Below are 20,826 nucleotides of genomic sequence, written 5' to 3'. Positions count from 1 at the left end.
TATTGGTCTGTAGTTACCTGGTTCGGTTTTGTCTCCCTTTTTGTGGATCGGTATTACGGTTGCTATTTTCCAGTCTGTCGGTACAACCCGTGTCAAGTGACTGTTGCATGATCTTGGTTAGCGGTTTGTAAATAACTTCTTTCATTTCTTTGAGTACTATTGGGAGGATCTCATCCAGCCCAGGGGATTTGTTTATTTGAAGAGCTCCTAATCCCTTTAACACTTCTGCCTCTGTTATGCTAAAGTTATTTAAAATTGGATAGGAACAGGTCGACATGTCGGGCATGTTGTCCGTGTCCTCTTTTGTAAAAACCTGTGAAAAGTAATCATTTAATATATTAGATTTTTTTTTTTCTTCATCTATGATTTTGCCATTTGTGTCTCTTAGACATTTAACCTCCTCTTTGAATGTTCTCTTGCTGTTATAATATTGGAAAAATATTTTGGAATTGGTTTTAGCCCCCTTAGCAATATTTGATTTCCATCTCTCTCTTGGTCTTTCTAACTTCCTTTTTGACTTGTGTTTGCAGTTCCAAGTACTCTTTCTGTGTACTTTGTTTTTGGTCCCTTTTAAACACTCTCTCATCATCATATGGAAGGAAACCCAAATGGAGAGACACACAGATGGATCACATTAGTTTACTGTAAAGCTACATCTTAGTTGGTGCTTATCTTGGCGAGAGCCGGGTTCAAATCAGCATGAAGTTTTAACATCTACTCTCATGTAATGGAAATCAATCATCTTAAAATAGAGGGCATCTCTGTTCACACATGGACATTAGCCGAGGACAGCTCACTGCAGTGACAGTGACCACAATACAGTCTCCCAGTTTATTTGATCATTTGTTTTAGGTGTGGGGTTGAGGGTTGCAAGTTTGTCCCAAATGTTGCACAAGCTGGGTCGTGCTCAGCCACGTTGCAAGAAATAATACCTCTCCACAGATCTGCCTCCTGATTACAGAAAGCCAATCACTTCAGTGGAATCCTGAAACATGGCTTGCAAATAGCTACAGCGAAGAAACACTGGCAAAAACAAGTCACAATTTTGTTAAACGTGCCCTTAGTTATTTTTCTTTAATTCTTGTAAATTGCATAGGGACGTTTTATTAAACATTCTTGACAAACACAAGAGATGGTAAAATGCTGAATATTTAGAATCTGCATTAAGTATTTTAAATAACGTTAATCCCAATGATGATGCCATTTTTAAAAACAATGTGACGCTAAACATGGGAAAGTTAGTCCCAGTTGGGTCTTGTTTAACTTGACCATTTTTAAAATAAAAATTTTGTACTGACTGACAGAACATACAGAATATACACATTATTTTGGCTTTCAATATGCATAAGTGTTTCATGATAGTTTATTTTAAAAACAAAACACAACTGCATCATGCAGATAGTATAAAACTGAATTAACAGCATATTTCAGACACTAGATAGATAAAATGTTTGTGTTTAATGGGTATTGGGACTTTTAAAGAGAAACCAATCATTTAACTTGGATACTGAAAACATGTTAGCTGATTCATATATTCATATACAACCCAGTACACTAACCAGATGTTACTGTTTAGAAACAAACCATCCCCTTGGCCCAGCATTTTATGAATATAACAGTTTAATACAAATTCAATTTGAAGAGTTGAAAGTGCAGTGGCATATTTACAAACACACCTAGAGGATGCTTTATAGTTTATTTTATTTAAAAAAAAGGATTAAACAGACCATTGAAATACCAATATAAAAAACAACCACCGTCTTAAAAAGCATACATACAAATATTGTTTTTCCAGTGCATCTACCTTGAATACATATTATTGCATTAAAAGGTGAATCATTTAAAAAATGGTTTGTTTCGTAAATACATACAATTATGTAAAAAAAAAAAAAAAAAAATGGTTGTTTGCATCACTTGATACAGATGTTCCCAAACTTTTTTTTACCAGAGGCCCATCTGTGAAGCTGCATTAAGCACTGCGGCCCACTTAAGAAAAATGACAAATTAAAAACATTTTTAAAACCTGTAAATAATCTTAATATAAATTGTTCTTTTTTCATTTGAATCTTATTTTGTTATATATATCAGGGTTCTCCCCAGGAATTCTGTACAGCGGGGCGGCAGAACATTATAGCCGGGAGGTCTATTAACGGAAAAATAAACTTGTCTTACCTTAAATATATAATACGACAAAGCATTTGAATAATGTGTTGTCTTTCGTTGACTATCTCTGGTTGTGCTTTTTTATGTTCTACATTATTTTGCTAGAAGGGCAATCAATCCTTATTGTTAAAGGCACAATAGCATCTGCAAGACGGGCGGATCGGGTTTTTTTCAGCCGGGCGGAGACAGCTACTTTCCCAGGTGACGCACGTGGCTGAAAAGGCCTGGGAAGAACCCTTTTATTTATATATATATCGATTATATATATATATATATATATATATATATATATATATATATATATATATATATATATATATATATATATATATAAATACATGGATGAAGGCTATAGTTGAATCCTGAGCCATTCGAAAAAAGTGATAATACCAAGGTAGTGAGGTCAAAAAGTGATAATTCCTCTAGATGAAAATATACTTTGACCCTCAAGACCATCACTTTCAATTCAACACACAAAATGTCTCGTTTTCAATCACTCGACAACACTCACAGTATAGAAATGTTCATTAATGAATACGTATAAAAAAAAAAAAAAAAAAAAAAGTAAAGCTGGTACATTTGTATTTCAGAGAAACTAAACATAGAACGTCTGTACAGCACCTTTAGGAACCCCCGACATTTTCTATCTCCGATAACCCAACACCACCAATGATAATTTTCAATAGAAAAAGGCAATACCTGCTTATGAAATCATGAATTGTGTTAAATTCTTGGAAATATTCACTCACTTCCAGAACAACTACCTTCTATTCAAGTCTTTTAAAAAGCAATGATGAGATGCACAAAGCGTATAGAACCCCATTAGTGTTTAAAGAGGCCTGTACAGCACACCTGATCCAACCCCAAAGCATCAACCATGCCCCAAGCCTTTAAACCTAACAAGTTAATCTACTGATTACTGTTTAGATTACAATATTTTATATATACGTACACACACACAAATACAGGACACAAGCATTTATTTATCCATATAGATTGTATTTTACATAAACAGTCCTTGAAAATTAAAAATGAATTACTGTATTCCCAGAACCCTGGCATAAACCTTGGATAAAATTAAATTTGACTTGGATACGGAATCCTATAATACTTAATTCAAATGTAAGATATAGAACCATTCCATTCTAAGGTGTTCCGTCGATGTTGTGGGCTTAATTTTAAATCTGTCCTCACTCACACTTGTTTGTTAAACAACTTTTTATATATGCCAAGTGCATCTTATTTCATCCTATTAAACCACCCTGCACACTACTTCCAGATACCACTCTCTTCTCTGTTACCGTTACATTCTGTGAGCCTGGCATTACATTCCTGTGCAAGCTGCCTAGTTCATACCCCATCATGCCACTCTGCACATTATGTCCAGACACCACATTATGAGAGACAGGTTCACTCAAGCGCATGCTTCCCTGATCAAAACCTCTATTTTCTAGCATCACCACATTCTGTGAGCCTGGCATTTCATTCATGCGCAGAGTACCCTGACCAAACCCCATCTTTCCACCCTGCATACTGGAATCAGATACCACTGTCTTCTCTGTTACGATTACATTCTGTGAACCAGGCATTACATTCCTGTGCAAGCTGCCTAGTTCATACCCCATCATGCCACCCTGCACATTATGTCCAGACACCACTCTCTTCCCTGTCAAGACCACATTCTGAGAGACAGGTTCACTAAAGCGCATGCTTCCCTGATCAAAACCTCTATTTTCTAGCAGTAACACATTCTGTGAGCTTGGCATTTCACTTGTGCGCAGAGTACCCTGATCTAACCCCACCACCATGCCACCCTGAATATCCGAGCCATGCACCAATCTCTTCTGGGTCACCATCACATTCGGATTGCTTGGAATGTCACTCATTAGAAGATGACCTTGCAAGCCAGGGACAGAAGACCTTTCTATCACAACATTCCTTTGGATCTGTGGCTCAACAATGTATCGAGTGGTCTGAATGACTGGGTTAGTGGCATAGTATACAGGCTGTTGAACATAGCCAGGGTCAGAAACAACTACATTTTTCTGGAGATACACGGTTGGCTGAGGAGGAGACACATTTTCTGTAACAACCACATTCTTTTGGACCTGGAGTGCTGGAACTGGGCTGGTCACCTCATTGGTTTTGTTGGTCACCGCACAATTATTGGTGATGGCTGAGTTAGTGGACATGGTGGTGTGCTGAAAAGCAACACTAGGCTGCTCAACTGAAACTCCTGAAGTCATCTCTGTGCCCCTGCAGATTTCAGCAAGAGTCTTAAACTTTGGTCCTAGTTCATTTAGGAAGCTTTGGTCCAGATCTTCTTCAATAAAGCTACAAGATCCTATCGAACCCACAGGGGACTCTTGGCCTTCGTAATCATACACCAACATGGCATCTTTCAGACCTTCCGCTGAAACATAGTTAGCCTTCTACAATAAAAAAAGAAAATAAAAATGCATTTAGTCTATTGTACTTCCTGGTGGAAAAAACAAAAACAAACAAATCATAATTTGAAGTTTAAAACACTTTCTATACACATGTCTAACTTTACACATTAACTATTATTCAATTTCTCCATATTTCATATTTCATATCTCCAAGAGCATAGAAGAGTATTAGCTTCAGAAAGAGTCCTGCATCGGGTCGGAATGTGAACTTTCGCAGTTTGTGTTTCGGGAGTGGGTCAGAAAATGTCATTTTCGGGCCAGGCTCGGGTCTGAATCTGAATTTCCTGCACTAAAGCAGGAGGCGATTAGGGAGGAGTCAGCTGACTAAGCAGCGTTCTCGGGTTGTTTTGCCGCTTGTTTGATACGTCGAAAGATCCTTTTACCACGTCTGCTTGGTGATATTAAAAATGTCTGTGGACGAGGTGAAACAAAAGATTGTTCAGGGTTTATATCATGTAGTGGATAATAGTTCGAAAGGTAAAATCAGAAGTGTGGAATTCTTATGGAATCATAGCGAATGAAAATAATGAACCTGTGACTGGATTCATTGTTTGTCATGTTTTTTGTGTATGGTAACAACTCAATCTGTGCAGAATGTGAGAGCATGAGTTGGCGCAAGCAGTAGGTGACGGACAAACGCTTGCAGGTCTTATTAAAGCGGGTCGGGTCACGGTAAGAAGACGCTGTTGCAGCGGGTTGCGGGTTTAGGTTGGTCTTGTAGTAGCGACTCTGGCTTCAGGTACACTGTTCTAGAAAATATTCTGCAAGTTTGCAAAAATGTATAAGAGGAACAATACAAAAAAAAAGCACACAAAGTTTAACTTGTTTACCTCCGCATAGTACTGTTCCAAGTAAGCCTCAGGTAGAGCGACACCCTCAAAGGCATCTACACTCCCTCTCTTGGAGTGCTGCCATTCTGCTTCATAACCAGACCCATATCCCGATCCCACCAAGTCATATCCAACTGCTACTGGTCTTCTAATCCACTGCATTTGTTCAGCAGAACCCACGAAGTTGCTGTTGCTTGTGTGTATAGCGGATGCTCCAAATCCTGGTGTCTTCATACCACTGCCCCCTTTTCCATTGATGTCCACTGATGATAGAAGAGCTGGAACTGCCTGTTCAGAAAATAAATGCAAACATTAAGAGCAATGCGCATTTGAACACATTTATAAAAATAAAGAACAGTTTAGAGAAAGCATTTAAAACATAACAGGCACATCTGCATGGAAGTGGTGATACATCAGTACTTAAATTATACTCAGTACTGTGTCGCCCCTAACCCACCCCACCCCTCCAAGTTTTGGAATTTGAGGGTGGGCCCTACAATTTCCATACTGTCATTAAATTTGATGGCAATGCAGACTTACTCGGAAATCCCCGAGTTTCACAAGCAGCATGTGGACAGGCATTAGGAGTGACCTGAAAATGTATGTAGTAGTGGCTGCTTATTCCTTCACACTTTGAGCTTCCACTACCTCTACGGTAGTCATCTAATAGTTTGGTCTATGCTTTCTGCTGTTGAAGCCGTATAACTATGGTCCAACTGCACTTGATCAAATAAAATTCCTAACTTCAATATTAACGATGTGTACTCCAGACACTGACTGGCCATTAAAACAAGGATTTCAAGCGAGTTGGCTTATTATAGCCAATTGTCTCTCACTGAGACAGCAACTGATATTTTATTCGGTAGGAGTACTATTGGGAGATTAATGTACCTATTTTCAAGAGAATGTAAAGAGAAAAAACATTGAATACAAAAATAATTTGAATGTAAAATAGCTTACCTTATCTTCACCCATTTTTTCCATGTCATATGAAATCAAATGTCCTGCTGAACCATCAGTAATTGGGACAAAATCACCTGCCGCTCCAGCCCCACATGAACAAAATAGCAGCAGAAGAGGCACAACTGTAGAAAAGACGTAATAAGGCACAAAATAAATATATATTCTAACCAAGTAACGTTAATATATTAAAAGAAAAGAAAAATACAATACCTGTATTTTATTCAAAACTTTAAACAAAGCAATGTAACAAATGTCTTTCATGTTTTAACATATAACTTCTCATTTGAGCATTTGTCTCTCTGTATAACTATTCGTGGCACTACTGTATATCAGATACCTCACTCCTTGCACTTTCTACAACTTCAGCTCTTCTAGAGTCACAACTGAATACTGGCCAGATTGTACGTCAGCTTTGTATTCCTATTGCATTTCATAAATCGCCAACTTCATTTTTTACAGGTAAAAACATACCTGTAGCTCGGTAGCATAGGAGACCAGTCTAAATGTTTATAGTGAAAAGATAATAGCACATCATCTGACCTTGTCAACACATCTAAGAAAAGGCTTCAGCTACTTATCAGTCTATTCCAAGTGGTTTCCCTGAATATTACTGTACAGCAACCCTCGCATGAGAATGCAACTCCAAAAATAAGTGTGGCCTTTATGGTTAAAAGCAAATGTGTCCATTATGTTACCCATAATTTAACGCAACAATAATATATAGAAACAAAGAAAGGTGTAGTAGGGAAAGTGAATTATAAGTAATACAAAGTGCATTCATTTTTTAAAGTAGTAAGCTTATGTTTATATATAAAAAAAAAAAAAAAAAAGGAGGAAGAAAAAATTGATTTTTTAAACGTGGATTTTAAAGAGCCAGAACACCAGCTTCCCTATCAGATAACGACACACATTATTTTGGAGAGCCATAATAACAAGCCCTTCTGGGTTTTCTGTTTGATCGCCCCCAATCCCCACCAATTTAAGAGGCAACAACCAATAATCCTGTTATTGGAAGCATACAGGGTCAGTAACTCCTGTAAATAACTCAGTTTTAAGCCTTTTAAAACATAAAATCTCTTTAAATCAATTCTAAACTACACAAGAGGTCAATACATGGAAGCTGAAAATAAGCCTAGATGAACGAGGGTCTTTCAAAATCAGGCACAATATTTCTCAGTTCAGAAAATAAATCCCACACAAACAAAACAACCATCATTCAGTAACTTACGTAGCAGCAGTAAGAGTCCTAGAATCATAAGACCAATAGCCGCAGCTCCAAGTCTAGCTCCAGTTGATTGAAGTCTGCCAGACAGTGGTGCACAGGCCCTGGTATTTGTACAGGTGCAGACGGCAATTTTTAAAACCTGTTTGTCACTACAGGATTTCCCCTGCTGATCATATATTAAAAGGGGTACACCATATTGACCAGGCCAAAAGGTTTTTGTGGGTCTAAGTAGCATACTAGTTCCTGTTAAAGAAAAAAAAAAAAGAAGCAGCCTTAAAAATGTACACTGAACACTCACAAAAACTGAATGTCACAAGTTAGTTATATTACTTAAAGTTCCATTCCACATATATGTCAAAATAGCCAGACTTCTAGAAGGATATAATATCAAATATTTACTAACCATTGAGAGGTTCAACTTTCCAGTTCTGCGCTGTACCCTCAGGTTCATCAACAATCTTGTATTTGAATGGGACACTATTGGGATCCGCATCTTCATCTACAGCTGTGACTATCACTGATTTGTCATCGGAACACATGTCTGTAGAGGTACTTGTAAGAGTTGGACAGTGATCATTGAAGTCTTCTACCTGGATTGCAACAGTACCAGTGGCGGTTTTTGCAGGCAAATCTGTGGATGAGAATATTGTAAGAAGATCAGGTCAGAATATTAGTTAAGAAGCCCCGTTTACACTCCCCTTCTTATATCATTGCGTGTGCTCTGCAACACTTACAATGGTGTGAAAAAGGTGAGTGTAGACACAATTGATTAGTGTAATTGCTTTGCTCAAAAGATGAGGAACAATAATGAATTAGTGACAGAAGCAGGTGAATGTGGATGCTCTCAGGAAGGGATACATGGCAACTCCCAAGACACTTAGCAATCATTTCTTTGATGTGCCAGTTTAGAAGAAGATATGGTTTAATTTCTTTTTTTTTTTTAAATCAATGAATGCAAGACATTAGCAGTGCCTGCGTTTTGGTTAATACTTTTGTTTTATATTAATATAACCTTGCAAGCATGAGGTCAGTACCATTAGTAACAGCTTTGTCAAATTATTGCTACAAAACAGTTGTTGAATTATACCCACAAGGTGGGTGCTTAAATGCTTACCATCTGTAATGGCCAATATTTCTGCAGTGTATGTGCCATTAACTAAAAATTTTGATTCACGGTCTGGTACTTTTGCAAGTTTAATATCTCCAGTCTTCGGATCAATTATCAGCCAATTATCAGGATCATATTTCTTTACATACCTGTATAAAGATAACAAAATCACAAAATCCACTTTTTTGGTTTAGTACAGAAGTAACTTAAATAAATTACCTGCATACTGGCAATGTGAATCGTATCTTCTCTCCAACTATTGACTGTGCAATTACATTTTGGTTACATAACAGCTATAAGATTCTGAGTACAATCATCCACTGCCTGCATAGATTCTGACGAGTTACTATTAGTGGCACCATCTTGGCTAATCAATCTGAACCTCAGAATCAAACAGTATTGGACAAACTTATTAACCACAGACTGACAGATACTACAAAACCCAGTTAACTAAATTAATGTCAGGGTGTTTGATATACCTATACAGTATAAAAGCTATACATTGTTAAATAAGACTTCATATAAATTAATGTCAGGGTGTTTGATATACCTATACAGTATAAAAGCTATACATTGTTAAATAAGACTTCATATAAATTAATGTCAGGGTGTTTGATATACCTATACAGTATAAAAGCTATACATTGTTAAATAAGACTTCATATAAATTAATGTCAGGGTGTTTGATATACCTATACAGTATAAAAGCTATACATTGTTAAATAAGACTTCATATAAATTGTACCAAAACAAAATTTGAAAAAAACCAAAACATTTACTTACTTGACTCTCTCAGCAATTTTTCCAGTGTCTGCATCAATGGCTGGATACTTTGCAATTACTTTTGAAAGATCGACTTTTGATGTCTCCTCAGAAATGGGAATTGCTTTTACCTTTGGGGAAAACTTGGGACCTTCTGGCTCATTTTTCACATTGATTTTAACTGGAAATTTTTTTAGAGTGAAAGAAGATGAGGAGGATCCTCCACCTGATCCAAAACCACTTCCTCCTCCACCTCCTCCTCCACTTCCTCCTCCACCTCCTCCTCCACCTCCTCCTCCACTTCCTCCTCCACCTCCACCTCCACCTATATTAACATTAGTGCTGGTGGTTACAACAGAACTGTGGAAAGCTGCTTTGTTTCTGACAACAACTCCAAGGGCAAGGCTCTGTAATTCTTCAAAGTCAACTTCCTGAAAATAGAAAAACAAACATTTCAGGATACCATCACGTCATCATCATCATGCGGTGGCAGATTAGTTTAGATGAGTGACTACCACTGACAGTTAAAAACACTAACATCCAACAACTACTGTGTATTTTTCAAATATATTTTAGATGTTAATTAATGTTGCACACATTAATTGTATTATATCTTCACTTTTCAATTTCATTAACCATAAAAATAATCAGAATAATTGTATTAAGACCGGAGGCTTTTAAATTTGATATTCAACACAAAGCTAATTACTAAATGTAAAAGTTTACCTTTTGTAGAATCAAAATCCCTTCATTAGTCTTAGGATCTGTCTCAATCCTGAAGTAACCCCCTTCATTGCCTGATTCAATTTCGAATTCAGCAAGCCAGTTGTCTGAAAATTCTTCATCTGCATCAAGGGCTTTCATTCTCATTACTTCCACGCCTTTTGTATTTTCAACAACACTACCTTCATACTAAAAGAAAAAATCAGTAATTATTTGTTCAATGTGTTTACAGTATAGACTATACAGAGTAGACACAAGCACATCTGGTTTAAAAGAAGAAGACATTCATTCCAAAAGTACCACTGTGGAATGACATTGAATACTCACCCAGTCCTGTGCTTTATTAATATCATTATGTTGCCAAAATGATCAGGTGCCAACATTTTTTCCCTAATAAATCTGGTTATGGTTTATTCCTCAAATTTATAGAATGGTGAGTTGACAAATTTTGAGAACAACATATTCAATATATAAACAACTAACAATTTACATTATCAGTGTGTGAAATGATAACAAATAAAAAGGAAAAAAACATAACACAACTTACAGACTCCATCTCCAGTGTTGGGGCATTATCATTGACATCTTTAATTTTAATGTCAAGTTGTACTGTGTTAGCCAGACCACCCGATTCTCCATCCAAATCTTTGGCTTGTACCGTAAGAGTATACTTTGACTGTTTCTGCAAATCAAAGAGCAAGATAAAATTACAAAAATACACATATACATACTATCTCTATAAAATATTATCCAGACATCCATCTTAGTTAAAATCATAAAGTAATGATCATAAAATCAGAAGATTTCTCTTGAATCAGGCGAGCACAATTTGACAGCATAATCTAGAAAATGTATTAATACGCTGTAACACAGTACTGAATAATAATAATAATAATAATAATAAATAGTATGGCTATGCCAAACAATCTGTTTTCACTGAATATTCGATTGGAAACTTTAATCAAAGGTTATTAACAATATTTTATAACCCCTTATTTACGTTCCACCTCGCTGTCGTTCAGGGAAAACAAAACTCCCCAGGTAATTCACTGAGGTTTGTTGGCTTTTATTTTTTTAAAGTCTATAAATTACTTAATATTACTATTTACCTTAATACTACAAATAAACTGCTTTCCAGTAATGGTTAGTTACTCTAGATTAGAAAATGCTGTTTATGAATGTGAGGCAAGAATGAAAAAGGTTTTTTATGTACTCTATTTTATTTAATTCCAGCATAAATAAATATATAAAATATTAATTTGTACAGCGAAATTGATAATGTTAAAAACAAAACAAAACCAAAAAAAAACATCTGATGGATTGGATTTTAGGTCTCTTTTGTCAAGTTATATAAAACCCTTTAAATATCATGAAATTATAAATTGTAGTTGGTGTTTAAATGTGTTATGAAAGTCTGCTTTCATTATTTTACAGTTAGAGTTCTCTTACTGTAATGATAAATGATTGATTCTTCAGAAAACACCTGTTCCACGTGGACAGTTTGATTGAGCATTAATTAATAAAACTCTCACTGGTAGTAAGACCAAAATCCTTAGTAGTGTGGAATCATTTTAGAGTACTTAACTGCTAGACATCAGACCTATAAAAATGAACTGTATGCAAAATGCAGTTCAAATACTTTAACAGCACAACATCCTGGATGGAGCACATTAAAAGAAAGCATCCCACAGCTTTCTCAGATCATAAGTCCAATAGGTAAGTGGTGCATATTTTCCAAAAATAAATAAAAAAAATTATAATACTGTCAGGGCACCTTGAAATTATTTGCCACAATAAAACTTGACTGCTGGATTTCATCTGTAAAATGAATTTTATCTTAGCTGGGATTCAATTGATCTTAACTGTGAACATATAATAGATTAAAATGTAAAAGGAAATAAGACACTTCTTTTGTTCTTTTTTTTTTTTTAAACACAATAAACTGATAGTATAAAACAGGTTTTTAAAAAAAGGAAATCCTGGACTTTATACAAATAAACAATTTAGATTAGAATATTCTATTACAAAAATAATCGCTTGGCAGAGCCCTAAAAAAAACTGCCTGAGGGACCTCTTTAAAATTTTGACACAAGACAGCTTTGGCCATTGATTGGGAATCCCAATGTATCTTTTAGTTGAGACCAAAGCTCTACAAAACACTTACCTCTCTGTCAAGGGTAGTCTCTGCTACCATAATTCTGCCAGTGTTCCTTTCAACATAAAACATATCTGCAGGGCTCTGTTCAAGTATTTCGTAAGCAATGAGTGAATTTCTTGAGTTTGGCTCATCTGCGTCAGTTGCATTTATTTGCATTACAAAAGTATCTAACAAACAGACAGATGAGACATGACCATTAGTAACTGCTTTACATGAGCACAGTTTGAGAAACACCAAATCGTAAAAAAAGAATATTTGTAAACAGAAATGTGTCTCGCATTTAATAAATCAATCAATCTCACAAACTAAACCGCATTTAAAAGGCTTAAATGGTATGCTTGTAAAGTGCTAGAAATAAAATGACTTGTATTTTCCACTTTCCCTTTATGTTTGGTTGAAAATGCCTCTACATTTAAGTTATATATTCCAGGTTAAGGGACATGCAATGTGAAACGTTATTAAAAGAGTTAAAGGTAAATTAGTCATGCTTTTTTTTTTTTTTTTAAAACACAGGGTTGACACATTATGTTGTATTCTCTTGGTATGTGCATATACTTGCCTATCTCACTCAGTTCATAAACGCTCCCAGAAAATGTTTTCTGCGTGAACATCGGGCTGTTATCATTAACGTCTTCAATTTTAATCTTCAGGTCAATATTACTTTCCACTTGTTTTCCTGCAGAGTTATAAGCACGTCCTATCAGCTGAAATAATATAAAATATCAAATTCAGAAAATGTAATTCACAAATATGGGCAATTCAGATGGACCATATTTATGAATGCTGAAATATACTTACTTTGTAGATAGCCTTTTCTTCTCTGTCAACAATTGCTGTGATGCTAATTTCACCATTGTCTGGATTAATAGTAAATAAGTGATAAGGTTTCTGATCAGCTCCTTCACCAACAATTTCATATCTAACTACACCTGGTACATCAGATCGAATCTGAAAATGAAAGCAAAACACTACTGATCACTATGGTTAAAGATTAAAACATTAAAAAGCTCAATAACATAAAAATACTATTAACATACTTTAGTCTCCTACTGCTACTACGAATGATATTGAACCAACAAAACATTAAAATCTGTATACATTGAGGGATTCTTTCAACTTTCAGCAGGCCTTTCATTTTAAGAAAAAAGCAGCGAGGCAAACATGATTGTATATATTCTCCTGTAAGGCTTGTTGACCACAGAACCAGAAAATACATAAAACATACATTCCAATAAATTACAAAATAAAGTTATAAATTGAACATACTTTGGCAATTGGGTTTTTGCTGGAGTAGTCTTCATGTTCTCTTACTTTAACCGGTGGAACAATCCATTCTGCTTTCACATGACTTTCCAAAACCTGGAAAGACAAAAATAAAAAGCTAAACCAATGTTCTTCTTTGTTGTACATCAGTATTGAATAAAACCTGCACGCACGCACTCACCTAATCTTACGCTGTGAGCCCCTCGTGTTCAATGTGTTGGTTCTGAAAGTGTATTTAACTTAAATTTGTGATTTTACAGAAGCTTGGCTCTAAAAATACTTCAGTGGGACCTTCATTAATAAGCATTTGAGAAGACCCAAATTGACAGGGTCATAAACAGGTTTTACGGGAACGAGATGGTTTCCATAGAGAGAGGGGATAGAGGGGTATGGGGGAAGGTCATTTGTAAGCCTTTGTTGCCTTTAACAACTTATGTAATGTTTACTCATTATATAACACAATTTGAGTGTTAGGCTACTAGAATATAAGCATTAAAAAAAAACCACACACAACACTTTGATAATATGTCAAACCCATAATAAATAATGCATTTCCATAAACATAAATCCTGCAGGGTCTGAAGATGTTCGATCAGTTCTAAGCTTTGTAAAATTAATTTTTGTCCAACTAAATGCCTCCAATGTATCCTGCTTTGCAAGCCTGCTTTGTTTTTGCCATCTGTTCACATCCCTTTTAAAAGGCAGGTACACACACCAGCACCCCCTCCCTCAAGAAACTTGCTTGTGACGGCACTGCTGCAGCACTTACAAGTTAGACCAAAGTCAACCTACAGTCATCTGGAAAAACAGAAAACTGTATTTCCTTGTTAATGTTAAAAAGAGCCCTTGTTTTTGCAAAAAAAAAACCTGTGCAGGTATTTGTGTGAATAGGCTTACTATACAGTGAAAATGTCTGCACATGAATACTATACTCACTTGAAATCCTTTAAAAAGCACAAGAGAAGTTTTGGTACATACAAGCGATACTGTGATATTTCAATGCAACAAACGGACTTAGCATACAGTATTTGAGATGTCAAACTACATTGCTTGGGAAAGTTGTGGTAGAAGAAATAGGACTGAAATCATTAGTTGCAGCAGCAATAAATTCAACCAGCTCATCACATGACAACTGACAGGACAGAAGCTCACTCAGGATAGGAGAATGCATTAGGCCTATATATATTTAACAGGTTTATAATGCATTTTTAATGATGTATGCTTGATATGTTTCAAGTACACAATGCAGCATGAATCTAATACACAGCATGTGAGGTGAATGGTATCAATTGTGACTTTATATTAGAGTCACACAAATGTAAATTTCTTGCTAGTAGTAGCCTCTTGCCAATGTACAGATAGTCATTCAAGGTCATTCACATAGTACCATGCAAAACAAAAGAGATAACACTTTTTTATTATTATAACAGCATACCAACACAAACTTTACTTTCATGTATTTGTATTTCTTTACGAGTACAGGTTTGTGGGATAAAATGATTATAATTATAGGAACCTGAAATGAACAATACATATTTCACACCATACAAAATGTCATCACACCAGAATAAGATATTCACAACCTTCGTATTAAGCTACAAAAACGCAAATGCAAAAAAAGGGAAAGGAAAATTCTGAGGAGTAAAACAATTGTAACAATATACAACTAGCATGAAACAAACTATTGAGCCTTTTTTCATTTTGCAACTATTAACTATCAGCAGCGAATCGTTATCAATGGGTTTTGAACCCGCAACTCACAGTACAGTATGTCATTAAATACACACTGAGAATTCGCCTTGGCCCAGCCAATGGACGAAGTTACTTCATGACCATCAAATGCACAAGTTTCTAGTGTTAGATTTTAAAATGACATATGACATAAAAATAAATAGAGCGCTAATTTTATTATAAATGTATATTTATAAATGGCAATTATATGAAACCATTCGTTTTTAGATTGTATTATAGACAGGGCAGACACAGTTTGATATTAGAACGAGGTGAGATTTGCTTACTAGCGCAGATAGAAACATGGTATCACCTGCAGAACAGCCCAGACAAGTGTGGGCCTATACCTGATGTTCATCGCATCCATTGTTTAAAAGTAAAATGACACTGGGGACAAAATACAGGCCTGCAACTTTATTGTATTACTGTCTTTTTTTTTTTTCCACTGGGATAGACACAAGCTAAAGCTAAAAGCGTTACCCACCAATTGATTCCTTTGTTGTATGCCTTTCAGAATACGGACACAGGTAAAGCAATGCAATTATGAAACAAATCGGTATATGATGTTTACATATTTATCTACAGTATGTGTTACATAGAATATCAGAATATATTGTCATACTATGTTCTATGTTACCCTGGCAACAGACCCCTAAACTGTAAAAAAATAAATCCTGATATTAGTTAAGGTCCTACGTATAAACAAGACTAATATTGTTTTCATATTATACCCCTTACTAGGTCATTACCTTCAGTGTGTAGTGCCTGTAGTGCTTAATTATTATTATTATTATTATTATTATTATTATTTATTTCTTAGCCGACGCCCTTATCCAGGGCGACTTACAATTGTTACAAGATATCACATTATTTTTACATACAATTACCCATTTATACAGTTGGGTTTTTACTGGAGCAATCTAGGTAAAATACCTTGCTCAAGGGTACAGCAGCAGTATCCCCCACCTGGGATTGAACCCACGACCCTCCGGTCAAGTCCAGAGCCCTAACCACTACTCCACACTGCTGCCCCACTGCTGCTTAATGCCAACAGCCGCCATATTTATCATCAATTACAACAAGCACTGTAAGCAGACAATACTAGGCTACTTTCAAAACAAAGATATGGACAACTGGAAAAAAATGGAGGTTCACACCAATAACAGAACAATTTAAACAAAAGTATTTAATAGCAGAAAAATGAAAATACAATATGAAAAACTTACTGACATTAACCTCAAAGTCATATTTGCGTTAAGTGGGAGAAACGAGATACCTGAAAGAGACCTGGTCCAACAACCTTTCAAATTCAGTAAAGAAAAATGGGGACGACTTTTAACCAAGTTCTTGCCGAAGCATTCTTAGCAGTTGAACGTTATTTTTTTAGACTTAACGAATGCAGTGCCGCACGTTGCAGATTACAAACAAAATACTCTCTCTCAGCCAAAAAAAAGCTTAAGAAAGAAGGTAAAGGCAACCAGGTTTAAGAAACATAGAATACTGTAAAGCCATAAATATTATGTGTTTTTCGCATTGGTTTTGAGTTAGTAATGCACCTGTGGCTGTAAACCAATTCCATAATGTCTTTTCTCTTTGATAAACTTACTAAAGTTTAAATGGCTTGATGTATTTTTTTTATTTTAAAAAACAGGTACAGGTAAAATTCCTACGGCCTCCACCATGAGATGTAGCTGCAGGCAATAGACACACCTTATCGCATTGTGATTGGGTGTGACTCGAGTGTCTGGTATGACTGACAAATTTCAATCAACAGGGTCTGTAGCCATGAAGCACATTTGGTGAAAAAAAAAGAAACCACAAACAAATATGACAACTAACAGTTTCTTGCAATGGGTCTGAATTAAAGTCTATTTTTCGTTGAATATGCATTATTGTTAATTCTGTTCAAATGCCCAATTCCCGCAATGTTCAAATTGAAAAAAAGATGGCTGTGTTCTTTGCAATTAAATATTTAATTGTCATCCATGAGTTCCTACAAATGAAATGTAATAAAAGTTTTGACATTTTGGAATTTCAATTGATATTACATCATGTAAACATATGTATGCACATTGCAGTTAAATCTGTTGTAGATGAGATGTAGAAAGGCTTTTAAAATATTTGAAATAGTAAATGAATATTGAGTCCCTGGCAGAGTGTTCTGGAGTGTTCCGGGGTGTTAAATGGCGAAGTCATCCTGTGCGGCTCACACAGATGAGAGAAAACATTCTGAAGACTAAACTGTGATGGTCTCCCATTTGTGGGTCAGCTGCAAAAAAATGAAACCATGGACACTAAAGAACCTATGTCAAAATGCTAGGCCTCAGGGGTCAGTGAGTACCCATACAGTAATTTAGACTGATACACACCCAAAAGTTATTATATATAAGAACATAAGAAAGTTTACAAACTAGAGGAGGCCATTCAGCCCGTCTTGCTCGTTTGGTTAGCTTATTGATCCCAGAATTTCATCAAGCAGCTTCTTGAATGATCCCAGTCTGTCTAATATATATATATATATATATATATATATATATATATATATATATATATATATATATATAGATAGATTTAGTTGAGATTATATAGCAAACCCACATCTGCCAAACCCATAATGATATTTTATTTATTAGGGGATTACAGTTGATGTAAATATATATTTTTCAAAATGTCTTTGATGAATCACATTTGATAATATTAGAAAGTTCATTTACTGTGCTATTTCTGTCTAAAAATATTTTAAACGTTATTATATTGTTTATGTTGGTTTACAGCAAACGATTAATTTAGTGGTGCAGACAGCAAACTGTTTTAAAACTTAACAGCGTCTCAACCAGAATTAATTGCTGGTTATTGCAGCCATTTCCCTAAGGGAAAATCACATTCTCTTCGCTTTTTAATAATTGTTAGGTAACACAGAGTGAAATCCTCATACCAGTGCTTGCTGAATAATTCAGTATGGTAACAAAGAAAAAACAACAACAGCATCACACTAAAATGCCAATAATATTTTAGTGTTTGTGACAATATTACATCCCAAACCACACTCAAAGATTGAGAAACGCAAGAAAAACGGGTCGACTTTTAAACTCTCATGAACATTTTAAGAAAGAGGTTTACAAGGATTTTACACACTTATTTTAATAAAAAAAAACACAAAGCAATGCAATTTATATTCTGTCTCAATAGTATTATGTATAAACCTAGTGCTAAACAACACAGATAATTGTTCTTACGGGAGGGGTGGAACTTAAGACTTAAGTTATGTCTCAAGGGAGAAAATTGTCATGTTGCCTTTGTCTTTTTCTCTTGCACCACATCTACACCTACACGATCTGTGTTACACTGTGCAACATATGAAGAAAGCAACACAATTTATATATATATATATATATATATATATATATATATATATATATATATATATATATATATATATAAAAGTACCGGTAAACAAACAAGCATACAAAAAGAAAAGATCATAACAACAAAACAAGCGTCAACTGTTTTCGATCAACAGATCTCACGTTAACACTGCGGCAAAAACAAAGTACTACAAGCTAAACTTAATTAGCACAGTACTTAACGATTCAGTTTCATTTATTTATTACTGACAGTGAGATAGCTGATAATACGTTATTTCAATTACTTTTATACCGATCACCCAGGTATAATAACAACAACAACAAAAATAAACATTAAATTCAAACTGCGTTCCGTACTCACCATTAACAGAAACAGCAAACCAAACCCTGGAAAGGAAATCCCAGCCATGACAGGTAACTCCTTTGTAAAAGGGTTTTGATTAAACTCACCCTGTACCTACTTATTTAATGTTTCTTTTCTTTTTATATGTTCGATTTCAATAAAACCTGCTGGGTAAACCGGAGGTTGCTTCGCTTGATCTCTGTTCAAAAAGCACCGAAATGGGGAAGTCAATAGAGTTTCACTTGATCCACACCCAAACCTGCTGGGCTGGTCAGGGGAGGACTTTTTTTTTTTTTTTTTTCAAACAAACTTTATTTGAATATGAGTCAGAGAAACAGACTTACCGTCATGTAACCGATCAACCTGTTTAGTGTGGTCATAAAAATAACAAAAAAGAGAAACAGCAGACATTTGGAAGAGACCTTATTAGGCTTAAAGTTATTATTTAACTACACGCCATTGTTCTTTAAAAAAGAAATAAGCTATTAAACTAAAGGGAACATATGTGTGTTGTTATTGATGATTAAATGTACGTTCTTAAAATAAAATATGTTAAATAAACCAACGACATTTTATCTAAATAAATAAATAAATAAATAAATAAATAAATAAAAAGATAGTTGAATGTTCTTTCAAGGAAATAATACAGATTTTACATCTGTATATTCTTTTAAAAATACAACGTTTCCTATTTGGTGCTTGTTGGTTATGATACATTAATTTTAAAATCCTGTTTATCATGGTGTATTTATTAGAACTAGAAGAGGTTTGATTACTTATGTGTTTAACACCGTATTTTTCTTTTAATCGCTAATGCAAATGACCCAGGCAGTCTGGATTGACCCACAATTCGAATGGACCACATTTCAATATCATCCTTCTGTGGTAAGTGTGTAGACATTTACAGCAATCTCGGTTTTTGTTAATGTGTTTTGATGTAATTTAAATTGTGATAATATTACAAACACCGTCTGTGAAACTAGTCGGTTTTACATTAAAAAAAAAAAAAAAAAATTATGCTTAATAATATGGCTGTATTTCATACTACTCCAAAGTGCGTTTACACCATTGATCACAATTTTAAACTTAAACTTTTGAGAAAAACAAAGTGTGTGTGTGTATGTGTGTGTGTATATATATATATATATATATATATATATATATATAGTTGTAGTCAAAAGTTTACATACCCCAATGGAAATTTATAATTGATAGAAATTTCTTGAAAACAAATAATTATAGGAAAAATCTTTTGTAGCAAAAGTCTTGCTTTTGTGGATCAGGAAAAAACGTTACAAGAAATAGATGTCTACAATTATTTAGTTCACCAATTGTTTTGCAAAACTCCAAAAATGGAAATTAAAAAATATTCATACCGACAATGAAAATTAAATTAAACGATTAGGATATTTGTCAATGAGCTTTCGGCATGATTCTTTAGAGATTTCTGACCATTCTTCAATGCAAAATTGTTTCAGTTAATACAAATTCCGAGGAAGTCTCTTGTGCACAGCCTTCTTCAACTCATACCAAAGATTCTCAATCGGATTTAGATCGGGACTTTGACTAGGCCATTTCAGAACCTTGACTGTATTCTCCTTTAACCATTCTGAAGTAGATTTTGATGTGTGCTTTGGATCATTGTCTTGTTGGAACATCCAGTTGCGCTTTAAACCAAGTTTTGTAGCGGAGGGTTTCAGATGATTGGTCAATATCTTTTGGTATGCTCTGGAATCCATTTT

At 34.9% G+C, this 20,826-nt stretch overlaps 1 protein-coding gene across 1 annotated transcript; it reads right to left on the bottom strand.

Annotated features, from left to right (window-relative positions):
- Positions 1-1,682: 1,682 nt before the first annotated feature.
- Positions 1,683-19,368, bottom strand: LOC117399375 (desmoglein-2.1-like). The gene is made up of 14 exons (XM_033998476.3): positions 19,103-19,368; positions 13,649-13,741; positions 13,181-13,330; positions 12,942-13,086; positions 12,389-12,549; positions 10,772-10,906; positions 10,228-10,413; positions 9,523-9,932; positions 8,746-8,888; positions 8,035-8,262; positions 7,635-7,874; positions 6,404-6,528; positions 5,444-5,731; positions 1,683-4,595 (listed from the first exon to the last, which is right to left on the bottom strand). The coding sequence occupies exons 1-14, from the start codon at positions 19,148-19,150 to the stop codon at positions 3,408-3,410; spliced, it is 3,540 nt and encodes a 1,179-aa protein (XP_033854367.3). The 5' UTR covers positions 19,151-19,368; the 3' UTR covers positions 1,683-3,407.
- Positions 19,369-20,826: the final 1,458 nt, after the last annotated feature.

The sequence above is a fragment of the Acipenser ruthenus genome, chromosome 4, assembly GCF_902713425.1.
Source record: "Acipenser ruthenus chromosome 4, fAciRut3.2 maternal haplotype, whole genome shotgun sequence".
NCBI lineage: Eukaryota > Metazoa > Chordata > Actinopteri > Acipenseriformes > Acipenseridae > Acipenser > Acipenser ruthenus.
Note: the sequence above shows the minus strand (reverse complement) of the source record. Positions and strands in the feature narration are given on the sequence as shown.

Bases quoted from the DNA above. Each gene is read 5' to 3' on its own strand.
- LOC117399375 (XM_033998476.3), bottom strand. From the start codon at position 19,150: ATGGCTGGGATTTCCTTTCCAGGGTTTGGTTTGCTGTTTCTGTTAATG. The intron at 13,331-13,648 runs GTATGTTCAATT...TTTCATTTTCAG, and splicing joins GCAAAAACCCAATTGCCAAA to ATTCGATCTGATGTACCAGG. The intron at 8,889-9,522 runs GTAAGTAAATGT...ATCTTTATACAG, and splicing joins AAAATTGCTGAGAGAGTCAA to GTATGTAAAGAAATATGATC.